The sequence below is a fragment of the Myotis daubentonii genome, chromosome 1 (genome assembly GCF_963259705.1).
Source record: "Myotis daubentonii chromosome 1, mMyoDau2.1, whole genome shotgun sequence".
Lineage (NCBI taxonomy): Eukaryota > Metazoa > Chordata > Mammalia > Chiroptera > Vespertilionidae > Myotis > Myotis daubentonii.
Window position 1 is genome coordinate 182,877,010 of NC_081840.1, and position 23,280 is coordinate 182,900,289.

The window sequence follows — 23,280 nt, forward strand, 5'->3', positions numbered from 1 at the left end:
CAAGGTAGAGGGTATTCCATTCTGAGTTTTTATCTTCTTTCTCTCTCTCTCCCTGGTAGAGCAAGCCTATGTAGTGCTCCAGTGAAAATAAATGCAGTATCAAGGAACATAGTTCTTTGATGCTATAATTTAATGAATAAATGCATTAAAAACTTAAGAGAAAGCAAATATGCACATAGAACAATTTCAGGGGGAAATTGGCATATCTTAGTTTTCATCTAAATATGAGATTAGCAAGGTTTTTCTGTCTGACCCCCACAAACTGTTTTCACACAGAACGAATAGATTTTACCCTGAAATGGAAGTTTAGATTTCTAGGTCAGACCATCCCCAAATGCCAGCCTTAATTCTATAAATTTCAGTAGGTTAGGGTTATTTTTTCAAATTAACCTCTAAAACTGAAGGTCAAATTCAATCTCCCTTGCTTTTCAGTTTATATAAAGCTATTTCACGGCGGGATATTATGGTCAAAGGCCCAACTTCTCCAAAGTCCTTACCTCGATGGTGATATTGATGCTGTGGATTTCCGAATGACTATTTCCATTACTTACATAAAAACTAAAGATATCATGAGTGGGCTCAATGCTTTCATGAACACTCTGAAAGTAGTAAATGTAGTTTTCCAGAATATCTTGAATTGGGAAGGATGCCTCTGGGTCACTAGTAGTTCCAGGGCCAAAACGATCACCTGCATCAACAAGAGAGAACTTTTACCTTGCTCCACCAATCCCTGATTCCCAGGCTGAACTGGAAAACATGACAGCATTATCAGCAAAAGATGAAGGCATGTGTGAGGATAAAGGCTGGGGTATGGAAGGAGCACAAGACCAGAAACTGGAAGACTTGGGGTTGGATTACTATTTCCCCACTATTTCTCATCTATAAATGGATACAGCTGCCCTGCAATTTCCACAGGGAATCAAATGCGGTAATATGCATGAAAGCACTCAGAATGTCACTATTTTATATAGCACAGAATCCATGGCTGTTTTGTTAGAAATCTTTAATAAATTAAATGCTGGGGCAAGTAATGACACAATAGAAAATGTTCTACCTTAAGCTTTAGTCCATTTTAAGACCACTCTATTTGGCATATCCTGCATGAGGAACTCTCTTTCTCTACGTAAGGAAAGGTTGACTATACACCTATATATGTAAGAAACACTTCTTAAGCATGTTTTCATTTGACCTCTCAGTTCCTTAAGGAAACCTCAGTATGAATCAGAGTTCAGTCTTTGGGATGGTCCACCGAGGGCTGCTGTGATGCTCAAAGGACCATCCAGAGTTCAGGTGCCATTCAGGTACTGAGATGCTCGAGGACCATCCAGAGCTCCATAGGAAGTGCTGGCTCTAGCTAACTCTTCCTTTCACCCCAACCCCACAGTCTGTAAAAGACCCAGGGGAAGAGTAAGCACTGTCTACATGATGGATGACTTGCCTCTTACTTGGTCTGAGTCCTTCTGATTGATTTCAAATTGTTATCACATTTTCTTCTAAAAAACAAACAAAAAAAGGAAACACCTGTGTCTTCAAACATTCCCTAGACATATCAACAAAGGAAAGTAGAGACAGAAGATCTGAAAGCAGCAAGGCCTTCTCTTTCCTTCTTTCATAGCCCTTTGCAAAGGCCAGGCCATATATTAAAAGGCCACTGATTTTCTGAATTGTAGACAGTGTCATTTTTTACCTCCCAACAGAAAGACTAGGAATTAAAAAGTTTTATTTATCATTTGTTTGAATTAAGAACTCAAGAAAAATATTTTTTTTCTTCAATGACGTAAATTTTCTTAAATTTACCCCTCAAATCTGATAGCTCTTGCCACCAGAAGCATAGAGGAGTCTAATCCCCAGGACGCACAGTTTAGGCTTTCCAGAAGAGATGGCCATACGTCCTTCCAGTTCTCATTTTCTCTTCTCACTGATTACCAGTAATGTGATAAATGTGGCTTCATTATTTAGGTCAGAAATAGTATGAATAAAGTAAATAATGCCTACAAATATATGCAAACAGAATAATAATTTATTTTCTGTCACTGGAAAACAAGCCACTCAACAAGTGAATCTGTCACTGAAGCTCTCAGCATCAACCCTTCCGATTTTTAAAACTACACCTTTTATTTTTTTCACAGAAATTGTTCTTCTGTGCTTCCTTTCCTTCTTAAAACAAATAGAGTGTATGCAAATTAACTAGCTCTCAGTGCGGGCAGGCTATCACCATGAACATCTATTCCTGCATTGCACTGGAGCACAGTGGTGCCTAGAGGTAATCAAGGTGGATCCTGTCCTGGTTGTGCTGAATAAATGTAGACTCCAGGCTGTTAGAGTTTATATTTAACAATATAATTATTCTGTTCCTTCTGGTCTTGCTGGTAAGAAGTTTAAGCTGCTCCTTCTAATGTTTTTATAAAGACATTCTTCTGATCAGCTGCATTCTAAACCTAGGTAGCTAGTTTCATATGCATAACACAGACTCAGTTCTTAATACCCATAGAGCAAAGGGAAGAGTCCTTAAATGTTGTGCCTAGGGACAGTAATTCGCCCCCTGACCATCTCTTCCTTACTTCCAGCTTCACACTAACGTAGAGCAGCAGTTTTCCAGGTGTGGCCCTTGGCCCAGCATCAGTGGCATCACCTGTGAGCTAGTGAGAAATGCGAATACACAGGCCTCACCAGCCTCCTCCAGCAGGACCTCTGGTGGCTGCCCAGGAAGCTGTGCTTTCACAAGCCCTCCCTGTGAGTCTATGGACATTAAAATTTGAGAACCATCTTTAGAGAGGCTGAGGCTTGCCAGAAATTCGACTTCTGGACCAATGAAACACTCCTCTGCATGCATTCCAGGTTAACATAAAGCCATGCAGGAAGGCTTAATAAGAAACCATCTAGAGAGAAGAGAAGGCCAGAGGCAACCATCCTTGGCTGCTTCCCACCCTTTGTCCACGCTCTTCCCTCTGCGAGAAATGCCATTTTCCCTCTTCCCACAGCAACTCCCACTAACCCTTCAAGTTCCAACTCAAACGTCACTCCCTTAGACTTGTTCCTCCCCCCCCCCCCCCGCCCCAGGCACAGGTAACTGTTTTGTTCTATGTACTTTCTCAGTGCTTTGCTCCCTTCCCTGTACTGGCATTTTATGTGTTGTGTAATGTATCAGTCGTCCTATCTGTCTCCCACTCAGGGCAGAGGCTGTGTCCTATTCATCTTTACATCCATTGTGTCAAGCATAAGCATTTGTGAAGATAAATCAAATTCAGTGATAAACAAAGCGAAGTGCACACGCTGAAAGATGGGGAAAAGACCCAAGGTTTTCTATAGGAACGCATGGTCACTGCAAAATCAGTTTCCTGTACCCAGCCTCAAATCTCAGGCACCATGCTGGCCGCAAAGACCTTCAGTCAATGGCCTCTCTGTGGGAGCTGCTAGCTGCATGCCAATTAGAGCCAAGTGCTGGCATTCAGGAATCTCACTGTAACCTGACAGGGGCTATCTCAGCTGCCAGTCACTGCAGTCTCAGGGGGCCTGTGCATGGTACACATCTCACTTCTCCTCTGTGATAACCACCAAGGGTGGTAGATCCAACCAGATGGTGGCGGGGAGGGAGGCTGAGGAGGGTCACAGATAGACACGCACACATTTTAATTCATGTCATATCTTTAGAAGGAGTCGAGACATAAGCTATGGTTCTTCTAAACTGCTGTTGCCTCACAATAAAAGGGCAGAAATTTCGTTTCCTTGACACTCAATTCTGAGTGTAATCCACAAGGCCCTCTACCCCTACTGCTAGGACCCTGCTCTATTCTCTTCCCATAGCGCTGATGTACCTCCTAACATCTTACACGATTTTCTCATTTGTTAGGTTTCTTACTTGACTCCTCCCCTTTTCTCCCAGGATCTAAGGCACCATGAAGGTAGTGGTTTTTGGCTGTTTTGTTTATTGATATGTCCCTAGTGCTTAAAAAGTGCCCGGCCCACAGAAAATGCTCAGTAAATTTCTGGTGAGTGGATGAAAACTTCCTTCCTTCCATTTCTTTGAAATGGTTCCATTCCTCTTTAGTTGCCCATGTCCAGGTTTAATCAGAGGTGGTTACCCCTCCACCCCCCTCTTTCAATTCTACAGCAAAGCTCCCGCGGTACCTGTTCCTGTGTTCTCAATGCAGCCGTACTTGGGCAGAGCACTTAGTCTAATGACGGCATCGCCCTGGAGGTTGTCCTGATCTTCAGCAGCAAAGAAATGGTGAAATGAGAGTGGAGTTCTCCCTCCCTCGTCAACCTGAGAAAGAAAAAATTGCAGAGAGAGTCCTTGGGCGGATGCAGGCAACTGCACTGCGGTAAAAAGAACTGAATTGCAAAGTGCCGCCTGGGGTGACCTTCTGGCACCAATTTCACTTCTTTGAGGAGGCAGATCCTCCACAGAGGAGATGAGGAATGTGCTCGCTGCTGAGGCCAGGCAATCCCTCAGCACCTCACAAAGTGACACTCAGACACAATGACTCGAGCGTCTCCCTTCAAAGCCGTGCTTCCTTCTATGATGGATCTGGTTATAAAGCGGCTCTGGCCCACTCCAATCACCCACCTTGCACACCTACACACAGGACGCTGCCTTCTCCCATATCAACATTCAAAAGCCCACAGCTAGAGAGTGATCATCCAGTCCTCCCCGGACACTGTCAGGGGGACTGTCCTACACGTGTTCCCACGCAGGAAAAAAGTCCTGTTTATTCCTTCACAGTACATATTTGCCAGGCTCAAGATATCTCAAAGCTAGTGCTTATCTTAATGTCAATGAGGACAATAAATCAGTGTAAGTAAAAGCAGTTGCTCACACTAACTTTCGCCTTTGGGACCCTGCTTTGCGCACTCATGCTGCAAGCACAGTCTGGTGTGTTTTGCTAGCCTGCTGGATATGACCCTGGTTCTGGGAATGGGGAAAGTCCAAATGGCTGCCCCAAGGTGTGGAAATGGGAAAATGGGTGGAACATCAGAATCATTTAGAAACAGCTCAGTTTGATCAATTTTGAGTCGCTCAATAGAAAACAGAAAAGCTCCTGAGTTTTTGGCATAATGGTACATACAGAGAGCAGGATGAGGAAAGTGAATTAACTTTTATGGAATTCCTACACCATTGCCAGTACTGTACTGTTTTGTTTTTTTTAAAAAAATGCTATTTTATTAATCATCAAAGCAACCGTCTAGAATTACTCATATTTTAAAGATGGGGAAGTTGAGCCCTAACCGGTTTGGTTCAGTGGATAGAGCGTTGGCCTGCAGACTGAAGGCTCCCAGGTTTGATTCCGGTCAAGAGCATGTACCTTGGTTGTGGGTGCATCCCCAGTGGGAGATGTGCAGGAGGCAGCTGATCGACACATCTCTCTCATCAATGTTTCTAACTCTCTATCCCTCTCCCTTCCTCTCTGTAAAAAATCAATAAAATATATATTTTTAAAAATATATGGGGAAGTTGAGGCTAAGAAAGATTATATAACTGGCCCAAGGTCACTCAGCTAATAAGTAACAGGACAGGCACTTAAACTCATGTCTGTGTAACTTCATGATTAGGATTTATTATCTAACTGCCTCCAATAGCCTCCCCACTGCATGGAACTGTTAACACGGTATAAACAGTGACAAGTATCAACTTAATTTAAGGAGTGACTTGGGGGAACATTTTCCATATCCCCATGTTTTAGTTGCTGCAAACATTAGATTATAGACTCCTTAAAGATATATCCCATTTTTAATTTTGCTCCCTCTTCTATACACAGCTAGGATTTATGTCTGACACATAAATATGTGTTGACTACACAATGTCGATATAATGATTTGATTTTTTTGCATACAATTATTTTCTTACTTTTTGATGAGTGAAAAAGAATGCATATCTTGATACTATTGCCTGGAAACCTTGCGGGAAGAAGTTGGCAGCCAATTTATCAGAAAGAAATCCTTCATTTACATTCCCACATATTCCAGCTCTCTGTAGCACTCGATGTCTATTGATCTGAGAATTGTTTACCGTGATCAGGTCAGCAAAGGCAATGACTGGAGGTGGATTCTTGACAGGAGTGATCATGATGGTAAATATCTGATTTTCCAGTCGGTTGTGGTCCATATCAGACACAGAGAAATGGAAGCTATCCGTAACCAGCTGACCCTCGGTCTCAAACACGGCTGAGTACCTACAGCAGCCAAAAGAAGAATCAAGTGAATGAGCTTCACTGAGCAGCCAAGTAAATGAGTGCATCTTTGTTTAAAAATGGGGCCAGGCCCTAGCTGGTTTGGCTCAGTGGATAGAGCATCAGCCCATGAACTAAAGGGTCTTGGGTTTGATTCTGGTCAAGGGCATGTACCTCAGTTGCAGGCTTGGTCCCCAGCCCTGGTCGGGGCAGGTGCAGGAGGCAACTAATCAATATGTCTCTCTCACATTGATGTGTGTGTGTGTGTCTCTCTCTCCCTCCCTTTCACTCTCTCTAAAAACCAATGGAAAAATATCTTAAAGTGGGGATTAACAACAACAAAAAAATGGGGCCAGAAGCAATATCATCTTTCAAGGGAAGTTACTGTTCAGTTATTAACATTTTAAAAATTTTGTTCCACATCTTAAAAAAAGTATTGAATTTATTGGGGTGACATTGGCTAATAAAATTATATGGGTTTCAAGTGTACAGTTCTATAATATATCATCTGTATATTGTACTGTGTGCTCACCATCCGAAGTCAAGGTTAACTTTTTTATATTAAAAATTTTTAATGTCACCATAGCTAAGATCTGGAAACAGCCTAAGTGCCCATCAGTAGATGAATGGATTAGAAAACTGTGGTACATCTACACGATGGAATACTATGCTGCTCTAAAAAGGAAGGAACTCTTACCATTTGCAACGTCATGGATGGAACTGGAGAGCATTATGCTAAGTGAAATAAGCCAGTCAATAAAGGAAAAATACCACATGATCTCACTCATTCATGGACAATAGAGACCATTATAAACTTTTGAACAATAGTAGATACAGAGGCAGAGCTGCCTCAAACAGATTGTCAAACTGCAGCGGGAAGGCCGGGGAGGGTTGGGGGGCAGGAGGTAGGGGGGTAAGAGATCAACGAAAGGACTTGTATGCATGCATATAAGCATAGCCAATGGACATAGGACACTGGGTGATAGGGGAGGCTAGGGGACTGTCTAGGGCGGGGGGATAAAATGGATACATATGTAATACCCTTTGTAATACTTTAAGCAATAAAAAAAAAATAAAAAATAAAAATAAAAAAATTTAAAAAAAAAATTTAATGTTGACATTATGGCAGGTGTCTCCCTTTATACCATTTAAAAAATCCTGTCAGGTAATACAAAGTGGTTACATACCTAATTTTCTGGTTGTTGATATCTCCCATCGTGAAATTGGCAACCTCTGAGATTTCTTCCACTTCAAGTCCTGAGGTTCTTAAAAGAGTCCCGTACATGGGCAGAGAACTTAATTGAATCCAGATCTCAGAGTCGGGGGAAGAATCATCCTAATCAGGCAAATATGAGGGAAGACAGGAATGCACATTTGCAGAAACAAATACTCCAGTAGTTAAAGATCAGGGTGATTCCTGCTCTGCTAATTGGACGTCTCTTTCTCTTTGTGACAAAGCAACACCATTTCAAACTGCAGGAAAATCCCAGTACTCATTTCTCCTAAATGCCTCTTTGATAATCTCTTTTTTCAGGAGTAGCTCAAGATACCAGTGGGGAAATGCCCGTTCGGCATGGGGCATAAAACTCTATTGTTACTAGAAGAGCCACACAAGGTCTCGTTTTTTTATTACAAGCATCTAGTGAAGAACAAAACAGGGTCAGAGATAAAAGTCCTCTTTCTGAAAACACAGTTGTAGGCTTCTTCTAGAGTTTCTAAGAATGATTTCCTTTTTAGAAACAGGTAAAATTCTCTTATAATGTTAATACAATGATAAAGAAAATTCTGCAAAACAGAGAGAATGGAAGTTACTTAGCACAGCCAATGACTCACTTTAATGTTCAACATGATAAAATTTTCAGTTAAATAGAATTTAGGGAATGTTATGGGTTTCATCCTATCAGGACTGAAAAGACCATTTCCTTTTTCCTTCTCAATTGCTTAGCAGGAAATAAAATTGGCTTTCTGTGTTTCTACATGGACAACAATTGAATGTCTTAATGAACAATTTCCTCTTTCTTCAAGGATATTTTTGGGAATATCTAGAAGATAGGCAACATCTTCTTGAAAGGTTTTCTTGGAAGTCACTCATCTTTCAGAGCACTTGATGTGAACATGGGGGCACTTTACACTCTACCATAGCAACAGTGAAGGTCAATATTGCATAGTTGGGAGTACTCTCAAGTGCAAATGTTCACAGCTATGTTGTACAGTTAGCTGAGGTCCTGGGCAGAAATGTGAGCACGGGTAGGTGGTGATCTGGTGGTTTTAATCAGTTCTCATTTCTAGCCTCAGAGGCCTTTTTAAGTTGGCTGTTCAGAGCCTCAAGGCAAGATCACAGAACTTTCCAGATTTCCTCACATCTTTTGACACTAGCAAGAGAGGAAACTCAAATTCATGGAGACTGCAACACTTCAGAAAATTTCCCCTAAATTTATGCTTTAAAAGTTTCTCTATTTTTCCACATGGGGTGTCAAATACAATATACAGACTTCCAAAAGACTACCTCTTAATTCAGTGATGGCGAACCTTTTGAGCTCGTCGTGTCAGCATTTTGAAAAACCCTAACTTAACTCTGGTGCTGTGTCACATAGAAATTTTTTGATATTTGCAACAATAGTAAAATAAAGACTTATTTTTTGATATTTATTTTATATACTTAAATGACATTTAACAAAGAAAAATCAACCGAAAAAATGAGTTCGCATGTCATAGGTTTGCCATCACCGTCTTAATTACTGTGAGTATTCCCTAAAGTGAACTTTAAAAAGGCAGCTGAGAATTCTAAATATTGTCTTCCAGAATGGCAATGGAGTACAAGGACAGAGCTCCTGACTTTAAGTTCCTCACTGGCAAATTTGGCAAAGAAATACTTTTTTCATGTCTGGCACATCTTATTATAATGTTTCCAATCTCAAACAGCTGCTGGGTTTGAAAAAGTGTGAAGTCAGCTAGATTTTTTTTTTTTTTCTGAAAATACTGTCATAATTTAAAGAAATTACTATTTTGGGATATCCACGACACTGTAGGTGCAAAAATTTCTAAGTCCTGCCGGCATGGCTCAGTGATTGAGCATCAAGGTATGAACTAGGACAGTGATGGCGAACCTTTTGAGCTCAGCGTGTCAGCATTTTGAAAAACCATAACTTAACTCTGGTGCCATGTCACATATAGAAATTTTTTGATATTTGCAACCATAGTAAAACAAAGACTTATATTTTTGATATTTATTTTATATATTTAAATGCCATTTCACAAAGAAAAATCAACCAAAAAAAAAAAAAATGAGTTCGCGTGTCAGTCACCTCTGACACGCATGTCATAGGTTCGCCATCACTGAACTAGGAGGTCATGGTTCAATACCCAGTAGGTGGCGTGCAGGAGGCAGCTGATCAATGATTCTCTCTCATCATTGACATTTCTATCCTCTCTCCTCTCCCTCTCTGAAATCAATAAAAAAAAATATACATTTAAAAATTTTATAAGAATATAGAGCTTTTTATGAACAAAAATAGATACAGAGGCAGAGCAGCCTCAAACAGACTATCAAACTACATCGGGAAGGCCGGGGAGGGTTGGGGGGGGGGGCGGGTTAGAGATCAACTGAAGGACTTGTATGCATGCATATAATCATAACCAATGGACATAAGACACTGGTGGGTAGGGGAGGCCAGGGGTTTGTCAACGGCGGGGGGAAAAAAAGGAGACATATGTAATACTCTTTGTAATACTTTAAGCAATAAAACAATTTAAAAAAAAAAAGAATATAGAGCTTGTTCTCATGTAACTTTTCTACTTGAAGACCTTCTTACCCCTTCTGTATTAATTCATTTTGTCATTTTCTTTTTATTATTTATAAATCTATTATCTCCCGTTGATTCAACACTAGGACTAGTACTTTGATGATTAATATTTGTCTATGTGTTTTTCCTCTATCCTGTCGTTGGGTCTACCATTACCCTGAATCTTGTTTCTTGTTTCTTAGAATTTTGCAATATAATTTGATATATTACTACAAAATATTTTAGTGGTTTTTTTTTTTTATATTTATGAAAGGCAGTTAGACTCTCCTTTTGTGGGATTTATTTTTCTTTTTATTTAATAGTGGAGTGTTAAGAGCCATCAATTTTGTTTTGTGTAGCAATAGTTCATTTGTTTAAGAAATAATTCATCTGTTTTGGGTGTTCTTTAATATTCCATTGAGTAAATATACTGCAAGTTATCTGTTATCCTGGCGATAGGCATTTGGCTTGTAATAGATAATATTGCTATGAACATTCTTGTGCATATTCTTTATAGTATAAATGTGTAAGTTTCTCTTGCATAGGAATCTAGGAGTGAAAGGGTTAAGGTATATATTCACCCCAAAATGGTCATTCCAGTTTATACTTCCATGAGCAAAGTCAAAAACCTTCCTTAGACCAATTTCCTAACTGTTGGTGTTACCAGATTTTTAAATTTCTGCCAATTGAGTTGGTATAAAATGATATGTAATCTGAACTTGCTTTCCCTAATGACAAAAAGGTGAATATCCCTTCTGAGATTTACTGTCCCTATGATTCATCTTCTGAAATTCCTGTTAATGTCTCTTGTTCATTTTCTATTGGATTAGCTTTGCTTTTGCTTTTTGACTTGCAGATAATATTTATCTTTTCTGTGTTATTTTTGGCTATATGTGTTACAAATACCTTTCCCCAATTTTTAACTTGTCAGTTTTTTGTAATTATAGTGTGTCTTAGGAAACATAAATTTAATTTTAATACAGTCAAATTTATCAATCTTTTCTTTATAGTTTCTAGTTTAAGAAAGTCTTTCCCAATATCATAAATATATTCACCTATATCCTAAAAAGAATTATAAAATTTTGCTTATGATACTTAAGTACGTGATTTGCCTGGAGTTAATATCCATGAGTACAAGTTCTTTTGTTTTTCCACATGAGTACTCATTTTCTGCAGATCCATGTCTTAATCAGTTTCTCGTTTCCACAGAACTAGCTTGCTGCATCCATTTTATACTGTCCCATGTGTGGGTCTGTTTCTGGACTCTTCAGCATATTCCTGTGCTACGCTGCTTTAAATAATACAGTTTCATAATAAAGCCTGATATCAGATAGGGCAAATGCCTACCCTCCTATCATTCTTTTTCAGAATTTAGCCCTTTGTTCTTCCTTATATATTGAAGAATCAGCTTATCAAAAGCCATAAAAAGGCTACTGGGCTTTTGATTGGATCTCAGCTGAATAGAAAGATCATTTTGTGGGAAAACTGATAACCTTTTTGATACAAAATCTTCTTATTCATGAAAATGGAAAACACATAATTTATTTAGTGCTTTTTAAAATGTCTGTCAGTAAAGTGATAAATTTTCCCTGTGAAAGAAAGGCCTGTTTTTTGTTAGATTTTGTCCAATGGACATGATTTTTGTAATGCTATTATAAGCTATTTTTAGTTACATTTACTGGCTATTATTTGCTTATGTATAGCAATGCTATTGTTTTATTGATCTTCTATCTGTCTTCTTGGTAAATTCTTTTATTTCTAATACTTTGTCAAGAGATTCTTTTGGATTTTCTTTATAATCAGTCATAGCATTAATTATCTCTAGAATTATGCACCTTTTGTTACATTTATCCCTAGACATGTATTATACAATATTATTATAGACGGTATCATATTTGAATTATTGTAGTTTTTAATGTGTTTTTATTAGGTTGTTTTTTACAGAGAGTGGAAGGGAGAGGGAGAGAGAGAAACATCGATAAGAGGGAAACAGATTGGCTGCCTCCTGCATGCCCCCTACTGGGGATCAGGCCCGAAACCCTGGCATGTGCCCTGACTGGAAATCGAACCAGCAACCTCTCTGTGTATGGGATGACAACCAACTGAGACACACTGGCCAGGGCTGAATTATTGTAGTTTTGGCTGGTACATATAAACACCATTAACTTTTTAAGATCAATCTTATATCACCTTCTCCATATTACAGATGAAAAAAACTGCGCTCTAGAGAGTTAAGTAACTTGCTAAGGATTACTATGCCAGTAAGTGGTGAGCTTAGATTAAAGCCCATCTGTTCTAGCTACAGAATCCATAGCATCCCTCCCCTACTTGTTTACTTGCAGTGCATACAAACGGTGTAAAAGAACCACCATTAATAAGCAAATCACATAGAATCCCATTTCTGCCTCTTGTCTCTCCCGACATCCCATTAATGAACTCTCATTAAGAACAGGCTCACCTGCTCCTCTCCCTTTATATTCTGCTTCATTAATGATCAGATTCCATATGGCTTTTCCAACCTTTCTGAATGTTCACTGCAAACTTACTAACTATGCATACCTAGAAAAATTTTCCCCATTATACTAAGTATAAAATTCTTCTATAGCCTTCAGAGAAAGTTAGTATATGCTTTAGCAAAGTCTTTAAAATATGCTATGCTTTCAGCAGGCTAGGACAGTTCTTTAGGAGTCTTTCTGCTCTAGTGGGTAAATTCGCATTCAATCAGTTTCTGAAAATACACGTTGAGTTGCCAATGGGCTTGCATTTTTGATATGCAGCTTATAATATGCAGTTAATGGGCAGGAACTGCTCCTGGAGTGCAATTTTGGTCTGTCAAACATTTTTCAAGCCTTAGTGATCTATTGATTAAATCTGTATTCATACATTTTTTATGAATTCATGAGTTTCATACAATTTAAGACCATAACCTATGGTAAAAATCACCTGTCAATTAAAAAACAAAACAAAATCAAAACTGTTCTGAAACTGTACTAGACCCAAGAGAAGAATAGGATGGAATACAGTTTCCCATCATTTCAGAAAAGACCATCTGAGGGGGAAATCTGTGCTAAAGCAATTGAAGAAATTGTTCCCAGGCCAATGCTTCATCTTTCATACAACTACTTAGGACTAGCTTTTATAGCCAGACTCTTCAGCCCAGTAAAGGATTATTTAAAACTACATAATTTTTTTTAGAGGTTGCCATGGCCAGGTGGCTCAGTTGGTTGGGGAGGCGTCCCATACACCAAAAGGTGGCAGGTTCGATTCTAGGTCAGGCCACATACCCAGTTTTCTGGTTTGATCTCCGGCTGGGGCAACCAATCAATGTTTCTCTCTCATCTCTCTCTCTCTCTCTCTCTCTCTCTCTCTCTCTCTCTCTCTCTCTCCTTTTCTCTCTCTAAAAAGATCAATTGAAAAAAGAAAAAAAGGCCAGATCATTGTTTGAAATTTTAAGATTTGTACAGGAAAAATTCAATACTAAGAATGACTACCACTCAGATAATCATTCTTATTGTCAAGACATTTGTCAAAACTTCTCATTATTATGTTTATATTGAGAGTTCATATCTGTTGAGAGTTCATATCTGTTTACAACATACATAATTGAAAAATAAAATGAATGATCCTCATTCCTTAACACTAGAGGTAAAATCAAAGAAAGAATATGAGTTTTAATTAACAAGAATTATTATCAAGTTAAGGTTAGATGAGGAAAAAAACAAACTAGAGTTCCTGAGTTTACCCTTGTCCCCCAACCACCCTGCTTCTCTCGGAGCATGGACTGGAGGCGGAGTCCGGAACCTTGCCCAGGAGGCCTGGCAGAGAGGCACTGCCAAGGGGTGAGCCAGTGCTCTGTCTAGAGCTGGACCTGAGACCAAAGCTCGTGAAGAGTGGGCTTTCTCTTAGAAAAGAGGGCCATGAAATATCATAACCTATTAGTCACTGACCAGGTAAGTTCTTCTGACATGCTCTTTCCATAACATTCTCATTTGAAACATTATGGATGGAGCTTAAAATGTGGGGACTTGGGCTTTTCTGGCATTGGTAATGTTTCCTGTTGACAATCACCTGTCCTTTCACATACACATTGTGTGATCATCAAGGTTTGCCCATTCACTTGTCTGTGCATGAGACACCGAGAGCTGTTGGGATAAAGAGTGTAACTATTCCAAAGAGCAGAGCTATAGGAAAGTTGAGAAAAAGTTCTTCATATGGCCATCTACCTGACACCCCAGATACTCACTCAGGGCACTGCTCACTGTTCAGCCCAGTCAGAGGGCACAGAGAAGAGGAAGGCAAGTGTAAGCACTTACGATGTAAGCAAGGTGAGATCTAGTGATTACAGCTGTGCTTTCACTAGCAACGGTCATGCTCAGAGAGGCACCGGCAGCCAGTCGAGGCGCTGGGGCCCCTGACAGGGACACCTCCACTCTCACGTCCACGGTCATCGCCGAGAGGCCGTCTGTGACAGAGATCTCCAGGCTGTCCTCCTGCGCAGAGGAGCCGTCGTGGAGATACTGCAGCACATTTTTCTCAATATCCTCATATGTGAAAGTGTCACCTTTCAAGAATAAAACAAATTACAGAACCAATTACTTCTGGGAATGACGCTTTTCATTTATATAACACCTTTGATCTCAGTATTTCAAAGCACATATAGGATCACAAACGGGGAGATGGAAGCTAATTAGTCCAGCCACCCACCCACCCAATATAGAATTCCCTTTACACTACCCTTGAAAAAGGTATTTAGCCTGTCCTTCAACACTTCTCAAGGTGAAAGGCTCACTGTTTGACAAGGTGGCTCATTCCACGGGAGGGAGCTCTACTGTTTTTTTTGTGTTTTTTTGTTTTTGTTTTTTTTTAAATCTGCCTCTATAAGATCCATTCATCACTCTCAGGTCTAGAGAATAAAGGACAAGCCTTTATTCTTTATGACAGTCTTTCTAGTACCTAATCTTGATATGGAAAATTTTTTTGAACAATAAAATAAATTATGCTTAATGAACCTGTAAGAGGTCTTTGTTTTAGTTGAGAGTATAAGATGTTTTTTTTTAAATTAAAAAATATCTAAAAATTTAAAAATGTACTTTAAGTTAGAAACTTAGTCTGGAGCACTAATTCATGATAGATTTGATATGTGCTGTGTGGAAAAGGTCATATTAGTTTAGGAAAAATAGATTTAAACAAAATTTAAAATTAAAAACTTTTTCTGATTTTATCTATTTATCCATTCATTTATTATTTTTCCCATCACTATTTATCCTCTTCCACTCCCCCGCCCCTGCAATCACCACACTGTTGTCCATGTCCATGAATTTATCTCTCCTTTTTCTTTTTTGCTCAACCCCCCCTCACGCAAATTCCTCTAGCCATAAGTTTGTCCCTATTTTGCTTGGTAGTTCAGTGTGTTCATTAAATTCCACATATGAGTGAAATCAATATGGTACTTGCCTTTCTCTGACTTTTAAACTGCAGGATTTATGAGAATTTTAGAATCTATCATGTACAATATGAAAGCTTCTCAAAACTGTTTGGTCAAGGATCCCTTTTTTATGAGAAATGCCACTTAGTGTCCGGGGTCCCAACAATCCCACAGACCACAGTCAGGGTACTGGTCTTCTTGGGTGTTATATTCACCTCCAGTTCCTGATAGATTGACTCTCATAACTGGTGTGTTGTAATTAAACCAAAGAATTTATTCATGCTCTGTATTAGTCTTCTAAGCCTTCTCTTTCAACACTGTGTTACGGTGATTTACTGGTGCTAGTGGTGGTGTGCTTAAAAAAGTAATAAAACTGGTAAGTTTATTGTAATACATTAAAAAGAACATTTTACTAACATCTTTGGATCTCTATGTTAATTACACAAATATAGGTGAAATATGATGTTCACGAAACTGGGCTATGACTATTATGCTCCTAAAGTAGTTCCCTTAGGATACTAGGAATCTATTCTAATATCCTTTTTTTTGTTCAGTAAATTTGTAAAAATCTGCCTTTGTGACTCCCAAGTGTCTACTGCTTGTTCTCACAAATTCAATCTACCTTCAAGGTCAAACACATGCCCCCTACCTCTGCAGGGATATTCAGAATAATGCATCTTTACACGACAACTAGGAATTATATGAAGGTTTTGAGAAAGTACATATTGTCAGAATAAGCACAGAGCATCCCAAGGTGACAACTTTCAAGGGGGTAATATCTACTTTGATATATAAGGGATGACTATTAAAAATTAGATTTAGTTATATTCTTTGTGCTTTTCTATACTTTCTAAACAATACGTGTTATTTTTTATAGCTGGAGAAAGTGCAGTAAATATTATTTTGGAAAGCTGGTCACATCACCACACTGTTATACTGCGTAAATACTATTTTAAAAATGTGTTCCCTTTTTTTTATGAAGATACCAGTAGTTGACACTATCGGAATCGCAGTGCTATAAATACTGTGAAGATTTACATATCATAGTAAGGAAACAAATTCATGCCCATGAACAACCTATCGGAGAGTGGCAGCTGACAACTCCTATGAGGTTGTTCTGAATGCATTTACTCCAGGTTTCAAAAATCAACCAATTGCACCTACAATTTGAGGAAACAGCTTCATAGTTTTGGGCATGGGAGGTGGCACAGAGAAGTCCCAAATATTTCAACTGATGAACTAAACACTAATTTTCCCCCTTTCTAAGTTATCTCCTCATAGTTTGTCCCACAAAACTGCTGACTTAGTGTCTGAGACACATAAAACTGACTGCAGAGCAAGAAATCCTTCAATGACAGAGTGAGCAGCTACCTGGGGCCATGGGCCCTGAGAACTCAGCTGTGTTCTTAAGGAGTACGCCATGCTCGGGCGGTTTCCGAAGCTCAAAGAGGAGTTCTTCAGGCGCTGTCTCGGTGTCTCTTATTACCACCTGCAGTCCTGCGGTCAGGAGAATAAAGCCTGGTGAGAAGGTGTGTACATTAAAAACTGTATTCTCTGTGTACACTGAAGCCACAGGCCAGGCTGGAAGCCATGTTGTGGGTAATCTGATAGTTATAAGAAAGCACTGTTTAAACCCAATCAACCACAAAGGAGTGAAAACTGATAATACAGTCAATTCCCAAATTACAAGTAGATTCTTCCACAAGTTAACTTATAGGTAGGTAGTTCTGAATGCAGACACCGTTTTTATTCCCACACAAATGAAGGTATGGAATCCACAAAAAGGTCAGGTTTATCTGACTAACTCGGGTAGGTTTTCTTCCAAAAAATACTCCCAGAAACTAACTTTGTTTTTCATTGTTTCTTCCCTTCTTCTTTCTCTGAATCTACATAAGAGCCAAGTTATTTTAACAATAGTTGCTCCTGCCCTCAGTGGAGTGAGAAGTAGGGTGAAAGTGACAGTTGTTTATAAGTTAGATGGTAATTAATTTTAGGCCAATACCCACATGTAGAAACTGGATAAGAATCTGCACTTAGGATGTTCTTGGCAAAAGAATACACTTCTAAAGAGTGAGTACAGTAATAGATAAATCACATACAAAAGAACTGGGCCAACACTAACTCTTCACAGCTTCCCAAGGTTACTGTGATCTGTCATTTCTCCCGTTACTCTTTTCTTTCAAAATAGGAAATGAAGGAAGTCATTGAAAAGGCTCCCCCCATTCTCTCTGCTCTCCGTTACTTTATATTTTAGTGATGGCCACGAATCAGTCTCCGGAGGCCGGACAATAAATTCTGTGTTGTATTCCATCCCCGAGCACTGGCCTCTGAAGAGTTTATTGCCTTCTCTCTGTGCTGCTTCTATTTTCATGGAAATGGGCAGAGGGAAAGATGTAGATGAGGAGCAAGTACCTTCTGGAAGAGGAGGTTGTTACTTTTTGGTAAGCATCAAGAGGCTTGAACAGGAACGATTGCTAAAGTATGGTTCCATTTTCAGAGCCATGCTTCTTTCCAGCTCCCAGTTCTTACCTATGGAAGTTCTGCCTCCTGGGCTGACCTTGAGTAGTGGAGCTGTGACCTGGAACACTGGGGGGTGCCGAGCAGAGTGAAGTAAGTGAATGGTGAGAGCCATCTCTGGACTCGTGTGTTCTCCATCCGAAACTAGAAAGGTACACACACATAAATCTGCTGTAGGCTGGTCACCTTCGGGCTATTTCCATAAATGTGTAGCCAAAGTTTTTTAGATTACCATAGCACTTTGAAGAGATGCTGACAAATGGGAAAAGTGAGTAAGCAAGATACTGTGAGCTATTCTAACAAAACCTTTTCTAGGGGATAACAATAAGGGTAAAGGGCCATAACAACAAGTTCATTCTAAGAAGCAAGTTTCACAACAACGAGATATTGATAAATGTTAGTGGAAAGAAAAATAATACAAAACTTGTACCCTTAGATGATGTTGGTAAAGGCTTTTATTTATGGGATTATTTTTTAATTAAATTCATTCTTCCAATGTTCCAGGGAAAGATTTTTTTTTCAAGAAATCTCTTTTAGAAAGGACATGTCCATGTCTCCTTAGAAAATAACTTTTGAACAGGACAGAAAATGTCCATACAAACATCTTAAATGGCATTTGTTTGGAAGTAAGCAGACCCATTTTTACCTGGCTGTTATGCACAACACAATAAATGGAAGACACCTTTGTGAACAAAACAGTGACCCTAAGATTTATTTCCCTGGATTACCAGACGGCCAAGTGAATACTGATCACCTGAGGGAAATGAAAGCAGAATTGCCTGATCCTTGATTCGTATTTCTACTTCCCCATAACTTAACACACCCTCGCTTCTCTAAAAGCCAGGAGGATTGCCTGCCCCACCAGCGCATTCATGTGTTTATTTGTAGTGGCAATTGAGAAAACTGCACTGTTGATTACTTTATTTTTATTTATTTTTTAACTTTATTTACTATGGATTATTTTGTGTGCTATGTTTTTAGAGGGGTTGGTTATAAGAAACTGGTTTCCTTCTTCACTTTCTTCTGAACTTAGTAACGGTCAATAGGAATCTGATCTGTATTTTTCCAAAGAAGACATACATAGGACAAACAGGTACATGAGAAGGTGTTTGTTAGGTTGGAGAGAGCCCAGGATCGGATACATGCAGACATGTGATGAGAAAATGGACTCTCCCTGGCATTTCTAACAGATCAGCGTGCCAGACACAGATACTGACTCCTTCCTGAATACCTTGCTGACCCCCAGCAGCGTGAACTTCCTCAGCAGAATACCTCAGCTCATGTCCCCGCCCCTCACCCAACTGCAGTATAAAAAAAGCACCCCCCTCTCTGTTGGCGTGAATCCATGTGCCCTGTCCTTGGAGGTACATGGGTCTCCCGGGGGTGCAGAATAAACTTTCCTTTCTTCCTTTTCTGATCAACTCTCTTTATTCCCTTCACCACCTCCTGAGCCGCCTAACCTAAAAATGTTCACATCACTAATCATCAGGAAAATGCAAATCAAAACCACAATGAGATATTACCTCACACCTGTGAGAATGGCTATTATCAAAAGCACAATAATTAACAAGTGTTGGTGAAGATGTAAGACAAAGAAAACCTTTGTGCACTGTTTGTGAGAATGTATATTGTTGCTGCCACCATGAAAAACAGTGTGAAGGTTTCTCAAAAAATTAAAAATAGAATTATGATATGACTCAGCAATCCCAATTCTGGGTATTTATCTAAAGAAAAAATACAAAAAACTAAAACACTAACTTGAAAAGATATCTGCATCCCCGTGTTTACTGCAGCATTATTTATAATTGGCAAGGCATGGAAACAACCTAAGTGTCCATTAATGGATAAGTGGATAAAGAAAACATCATATATATGTGATGGAATGTTATTCAGCCATAAAAAAGAATGAAATCTTGCCATTTGTGACAGACAACACAATGGACCTTGAAGACACACCATATGATTTCACTTACTATATATGTAGACCCTAAAAAATGAACAGATTAGTGGTTGCCAGAGGTAAGGGATGGGAGGTGGGTGAAATGAGTGAAGGTGGTCAACAGGTACAAACTTCCAGTTATAAGATAAATAAGCCCTGAGGATGTAATGCACAACATGATGACTATCCTATATAATAAAAGGCTAATATGCGAATTGTCCCCTCGACCAGGAGTTTGACTGGGAGTTCATCCAGGGGGTGGGGCGGCCGGCCAACAGTTCGCGGCCCCTCCCCCTGGCCGGCCTACCCCAGTTGTCCCGATTGGGGTGGGCTGCCTGGACCCCACCCATGCACGATTTTGTGCACTAGGCCTCTAGTAGTAAATAATGCTATTGCATATGTGAAAGTTGCTAAGAGAGTAGGTCTTAAAAGTTTAGCATGAGACATCACACAAATAAAATGAAGAATAAAAACCACATAATCATATCAATAGATGCAGAAATGGCATTTTAAAATAATACAGCATCCATTTATGACAAAAACTCTCAGCAAGGTGGGAATAGAGGGAACATGACTCAACATAATAAAGGCCATATATGACAAACCCACAGCCATACTCAATGGGCAAAAGCTACAAGCATCTCCTATAAGATCAGGAACAAGACAGGAATATCTGCTTTCATCACTCTTATCCAATATAGTACTGGAAGACCTAGCCACAGCAATCAGATAAGAAGAAGAAATAAAAGGCATCTAACTGTAAAAGAAGAAGTAAAACTCATTATTTGCAGATTATGAGAATCCTAAAGATTCCACCAAAGAATTACTAGAACTGATCAATGATTTCAGTAAAGTAGCAGGATGCAAAATAAATCAGTTGCATTTCTATACAACAACAATTAACTATCAAAAAGAAAAACTAAGAAAGCAATCCCATTCACAATTGCATCAAAGAAAATAGACAGGACTAAATTTAACCAAGGATGTAAAAAACCTATACTCATAAAATTATGAAACACTGAAGAAAGAAAATGAAGGAGATACAAATAAGCAGAAGCATATACTGTCTTCATTAAAATGTCCACACAACCCAAAGCAATCTATAGATTCAGGACAAATCCTATCAAGAGACCAATGGTGTATTTCATAGAACTAGAACAAATATTTCAAAAATTTATAAGAAACCAAAAAAAAGACCCTAAATATCACAGCAATCTTGAGAAAGAACAAAGTTGGAAGAATAACTCTATCTGATATCAAAACCACAGTAATCAAAACAACATGGTACGACCATAAAAAACATACATACAGTTCAATGGAACAGAATAGAGAGCTCAGAAATAAACCAAGGCCTTTATGGCTAATTAATATTTAACAAAGGAGGCAAAAACATATAATGGAGTAAAGATAGTCTATTCACTAAATGGTATTGGGAAAATTAGACAAATATATGCAAAAAAATAAACTAGGCTACCTTCTTACACCATACACAAAATAGATTAAAGACTTAAATGGAAGACTCAAAAACCATAAAAATCCTAGAAGAAAACATAGGCAGTAAAATCTAAGACATTTTTGGTAGCAATATTTTTTCCTAATATATCTTCTCGGGCAAGGGAAACAAACAAACAAGTGGGACTACATCAAACTAAAAGGTTTTTACACAACTAAATGAAAAGACAACACATTGAATGGGAGAACATATTCACTAATGATATATCTGATAAGGGGTTGACATCTAAAATTTATGAAGAACTTATAAAATTCAACACCAATAAAAACAAATAATCCAATTAAGAAAATGGGTAAAGACCTAAATAGATACTCCTCCAAAGAGGACATACAGATGGCCAATAGACATATGAAAAGATGCTCAATGTCATTAATCATTAGAGAAATTGACAATGAGATACCATGTTACACCTGTCAAAATGGCTATCATCAATAAATCAACAAACAACAAGTGTTGGCAAGGATGTAGAGAAAAGAGAACCCTTGCTCCCTGTTGGTAGGAATGCAAATTGCTGCAGCCACTGTGGAAAGCAGGATGAAGTTATTTCAAAAAATTAAAAATGGAACTGCCTTATGACCCATTGATTCCACTTCTAAGAATACTAGTATATTCAAAGAAACCCAAAACACTAATTTGAAAGAATATATGCACCCCTGTATCCATTGCAGCATTAATTACAGTAGCCAAGATTTGGAAGCAGTCCAAGTGTCCATCAGTAGATGAGTGGATTAAAAAAGCTGTGGTACATTTACACAATGGAATACTACTTGGCCATAAAAAAGAAGGAAATCTTACTCTTTACAACTGCATGGCTGGACCTGGAGAGTATTATGCTAAGTGAAATAAGACAATTCTGTACATTGCTTTGGCTTGTACAATAATTGAAAGACTTACTCTTTTTTCTTTAAAAAAAATGTTTTAAAAGAGAAAGCCAAGTACATACAATATGATTTTACTTATATGTGGAATCTAATGAACAAAATAAACTAACAAACAAAATAGAGACAGACTTATAGATACAGAGAATAGACTGACAACTGAGGGGAGGGAGTTGGATAAAAAAGTTGAGGGGATTAAGCAAACAAACAAACAAACATCAAAACACTCATAGATGGACAACAGTATGGCGATTACCAATGGGGAAGGGGGTTGGAGAGGGTAAAGGGGGGATAAATGGAGATGGAAGAAGACTTGTCTTGGGGTGATGAACGCACAATACAATATACAAATGATGTATTAGAGAATTGCACACTTAAAAATCTATGTAATTTTATTAACCAGTGTCACCCCAGTAAATTCAATAAAAAAGTTCTCATCACAAGAAAATAACTTTTGCAACTGTATATGGTAACTTATGTTGACTAGACTTATTGTAATCATTTCTCAATATATACAAATATCAACTGATTATGTTGTACACCTGAAACTAATATGTTATATGTTAATAATCCTATATAATGAAGTGCTAATATGCTAATTAGACCAAACAGCCAAACCACCTTCCGGACGTCCTTCCTGATGAAGCCAGAGCCAGAGGGAAGCCAGCCCCAGTCCTGGGTGCCTGCAGGCGGCCGGAAGGAAGCCAGTGTGGGTCCCAGGTGCCTGTGGGCATCCTGAGGCAAGCCAGCCTGGTTCCTGGGTGCCTGCGGGCATCCCGAGGCAAGCCAGCCTGGTTCCTGGGTGCCTGCGGGCGGGCAGAGGGAAGCCAGTCTGGGTCCCAGGTGCCTGTGGGCAGCCAGAAGAGGGAAGCATCCTAACTAGAATAGTCAATCCTAACTAGACAGCTATTTAAGGATGCCATTTATAATCAACCGTCCTCACTTTAGATCTAAACAAGAATGCTTGTCTCTGTTTTGCCCAGCATAGATGTCAGATCCAACTCTGTTTTTGCTTGTTGGCACTCAGCTTCTAATGGACTGTGAACTAAAACTGGGATG

The 23,280-nt window shown here is 39.0% G+C and overlaps 1 protein-coding gene across 1 annotated transcript in view; it reads right to left on the reverse strand.

Annotated features, from left to right (window-relative positions):
• The window catches only part of FRAS1 (Fraser extracellular matrix complex subunit 1), a 456,634-nt gene that overhangs the window by 94,043 nt on the left and 339,311 nt on the right, over nt 1-23,280 (reverse strand). Inside the window, exons 36-42 of the mRNA XM_059667675.1 lie at nt 17,904-18,035; nt 16,746-16,871; nt 14,263-14,510; nt 7,355-7,503; nt 6,008-6,170; nt 4,129-4,264; nt 498-688 (exon numbers count right to left, since the gene is read on the reverse strand). Of these exons, the coding sequence (XP_059523658.1) occupies nt 498-688; nt 4,129-4,264; nt 6,008-6,170; nt 7,355-7,503; nt 14,263-14,510; nt 16,746-16,871; nt 17,904-18,035 (1,145 nt within the window). The remainder of the gene's footprint in view (nt 1-497; nt 689-4,128; nt 4,265-6,007; nt 6,171-7,354; nt 7,504-14,262; nt 14,511-16,745; nt 16,872-17,903; nt 18,036-23,280) is intronic.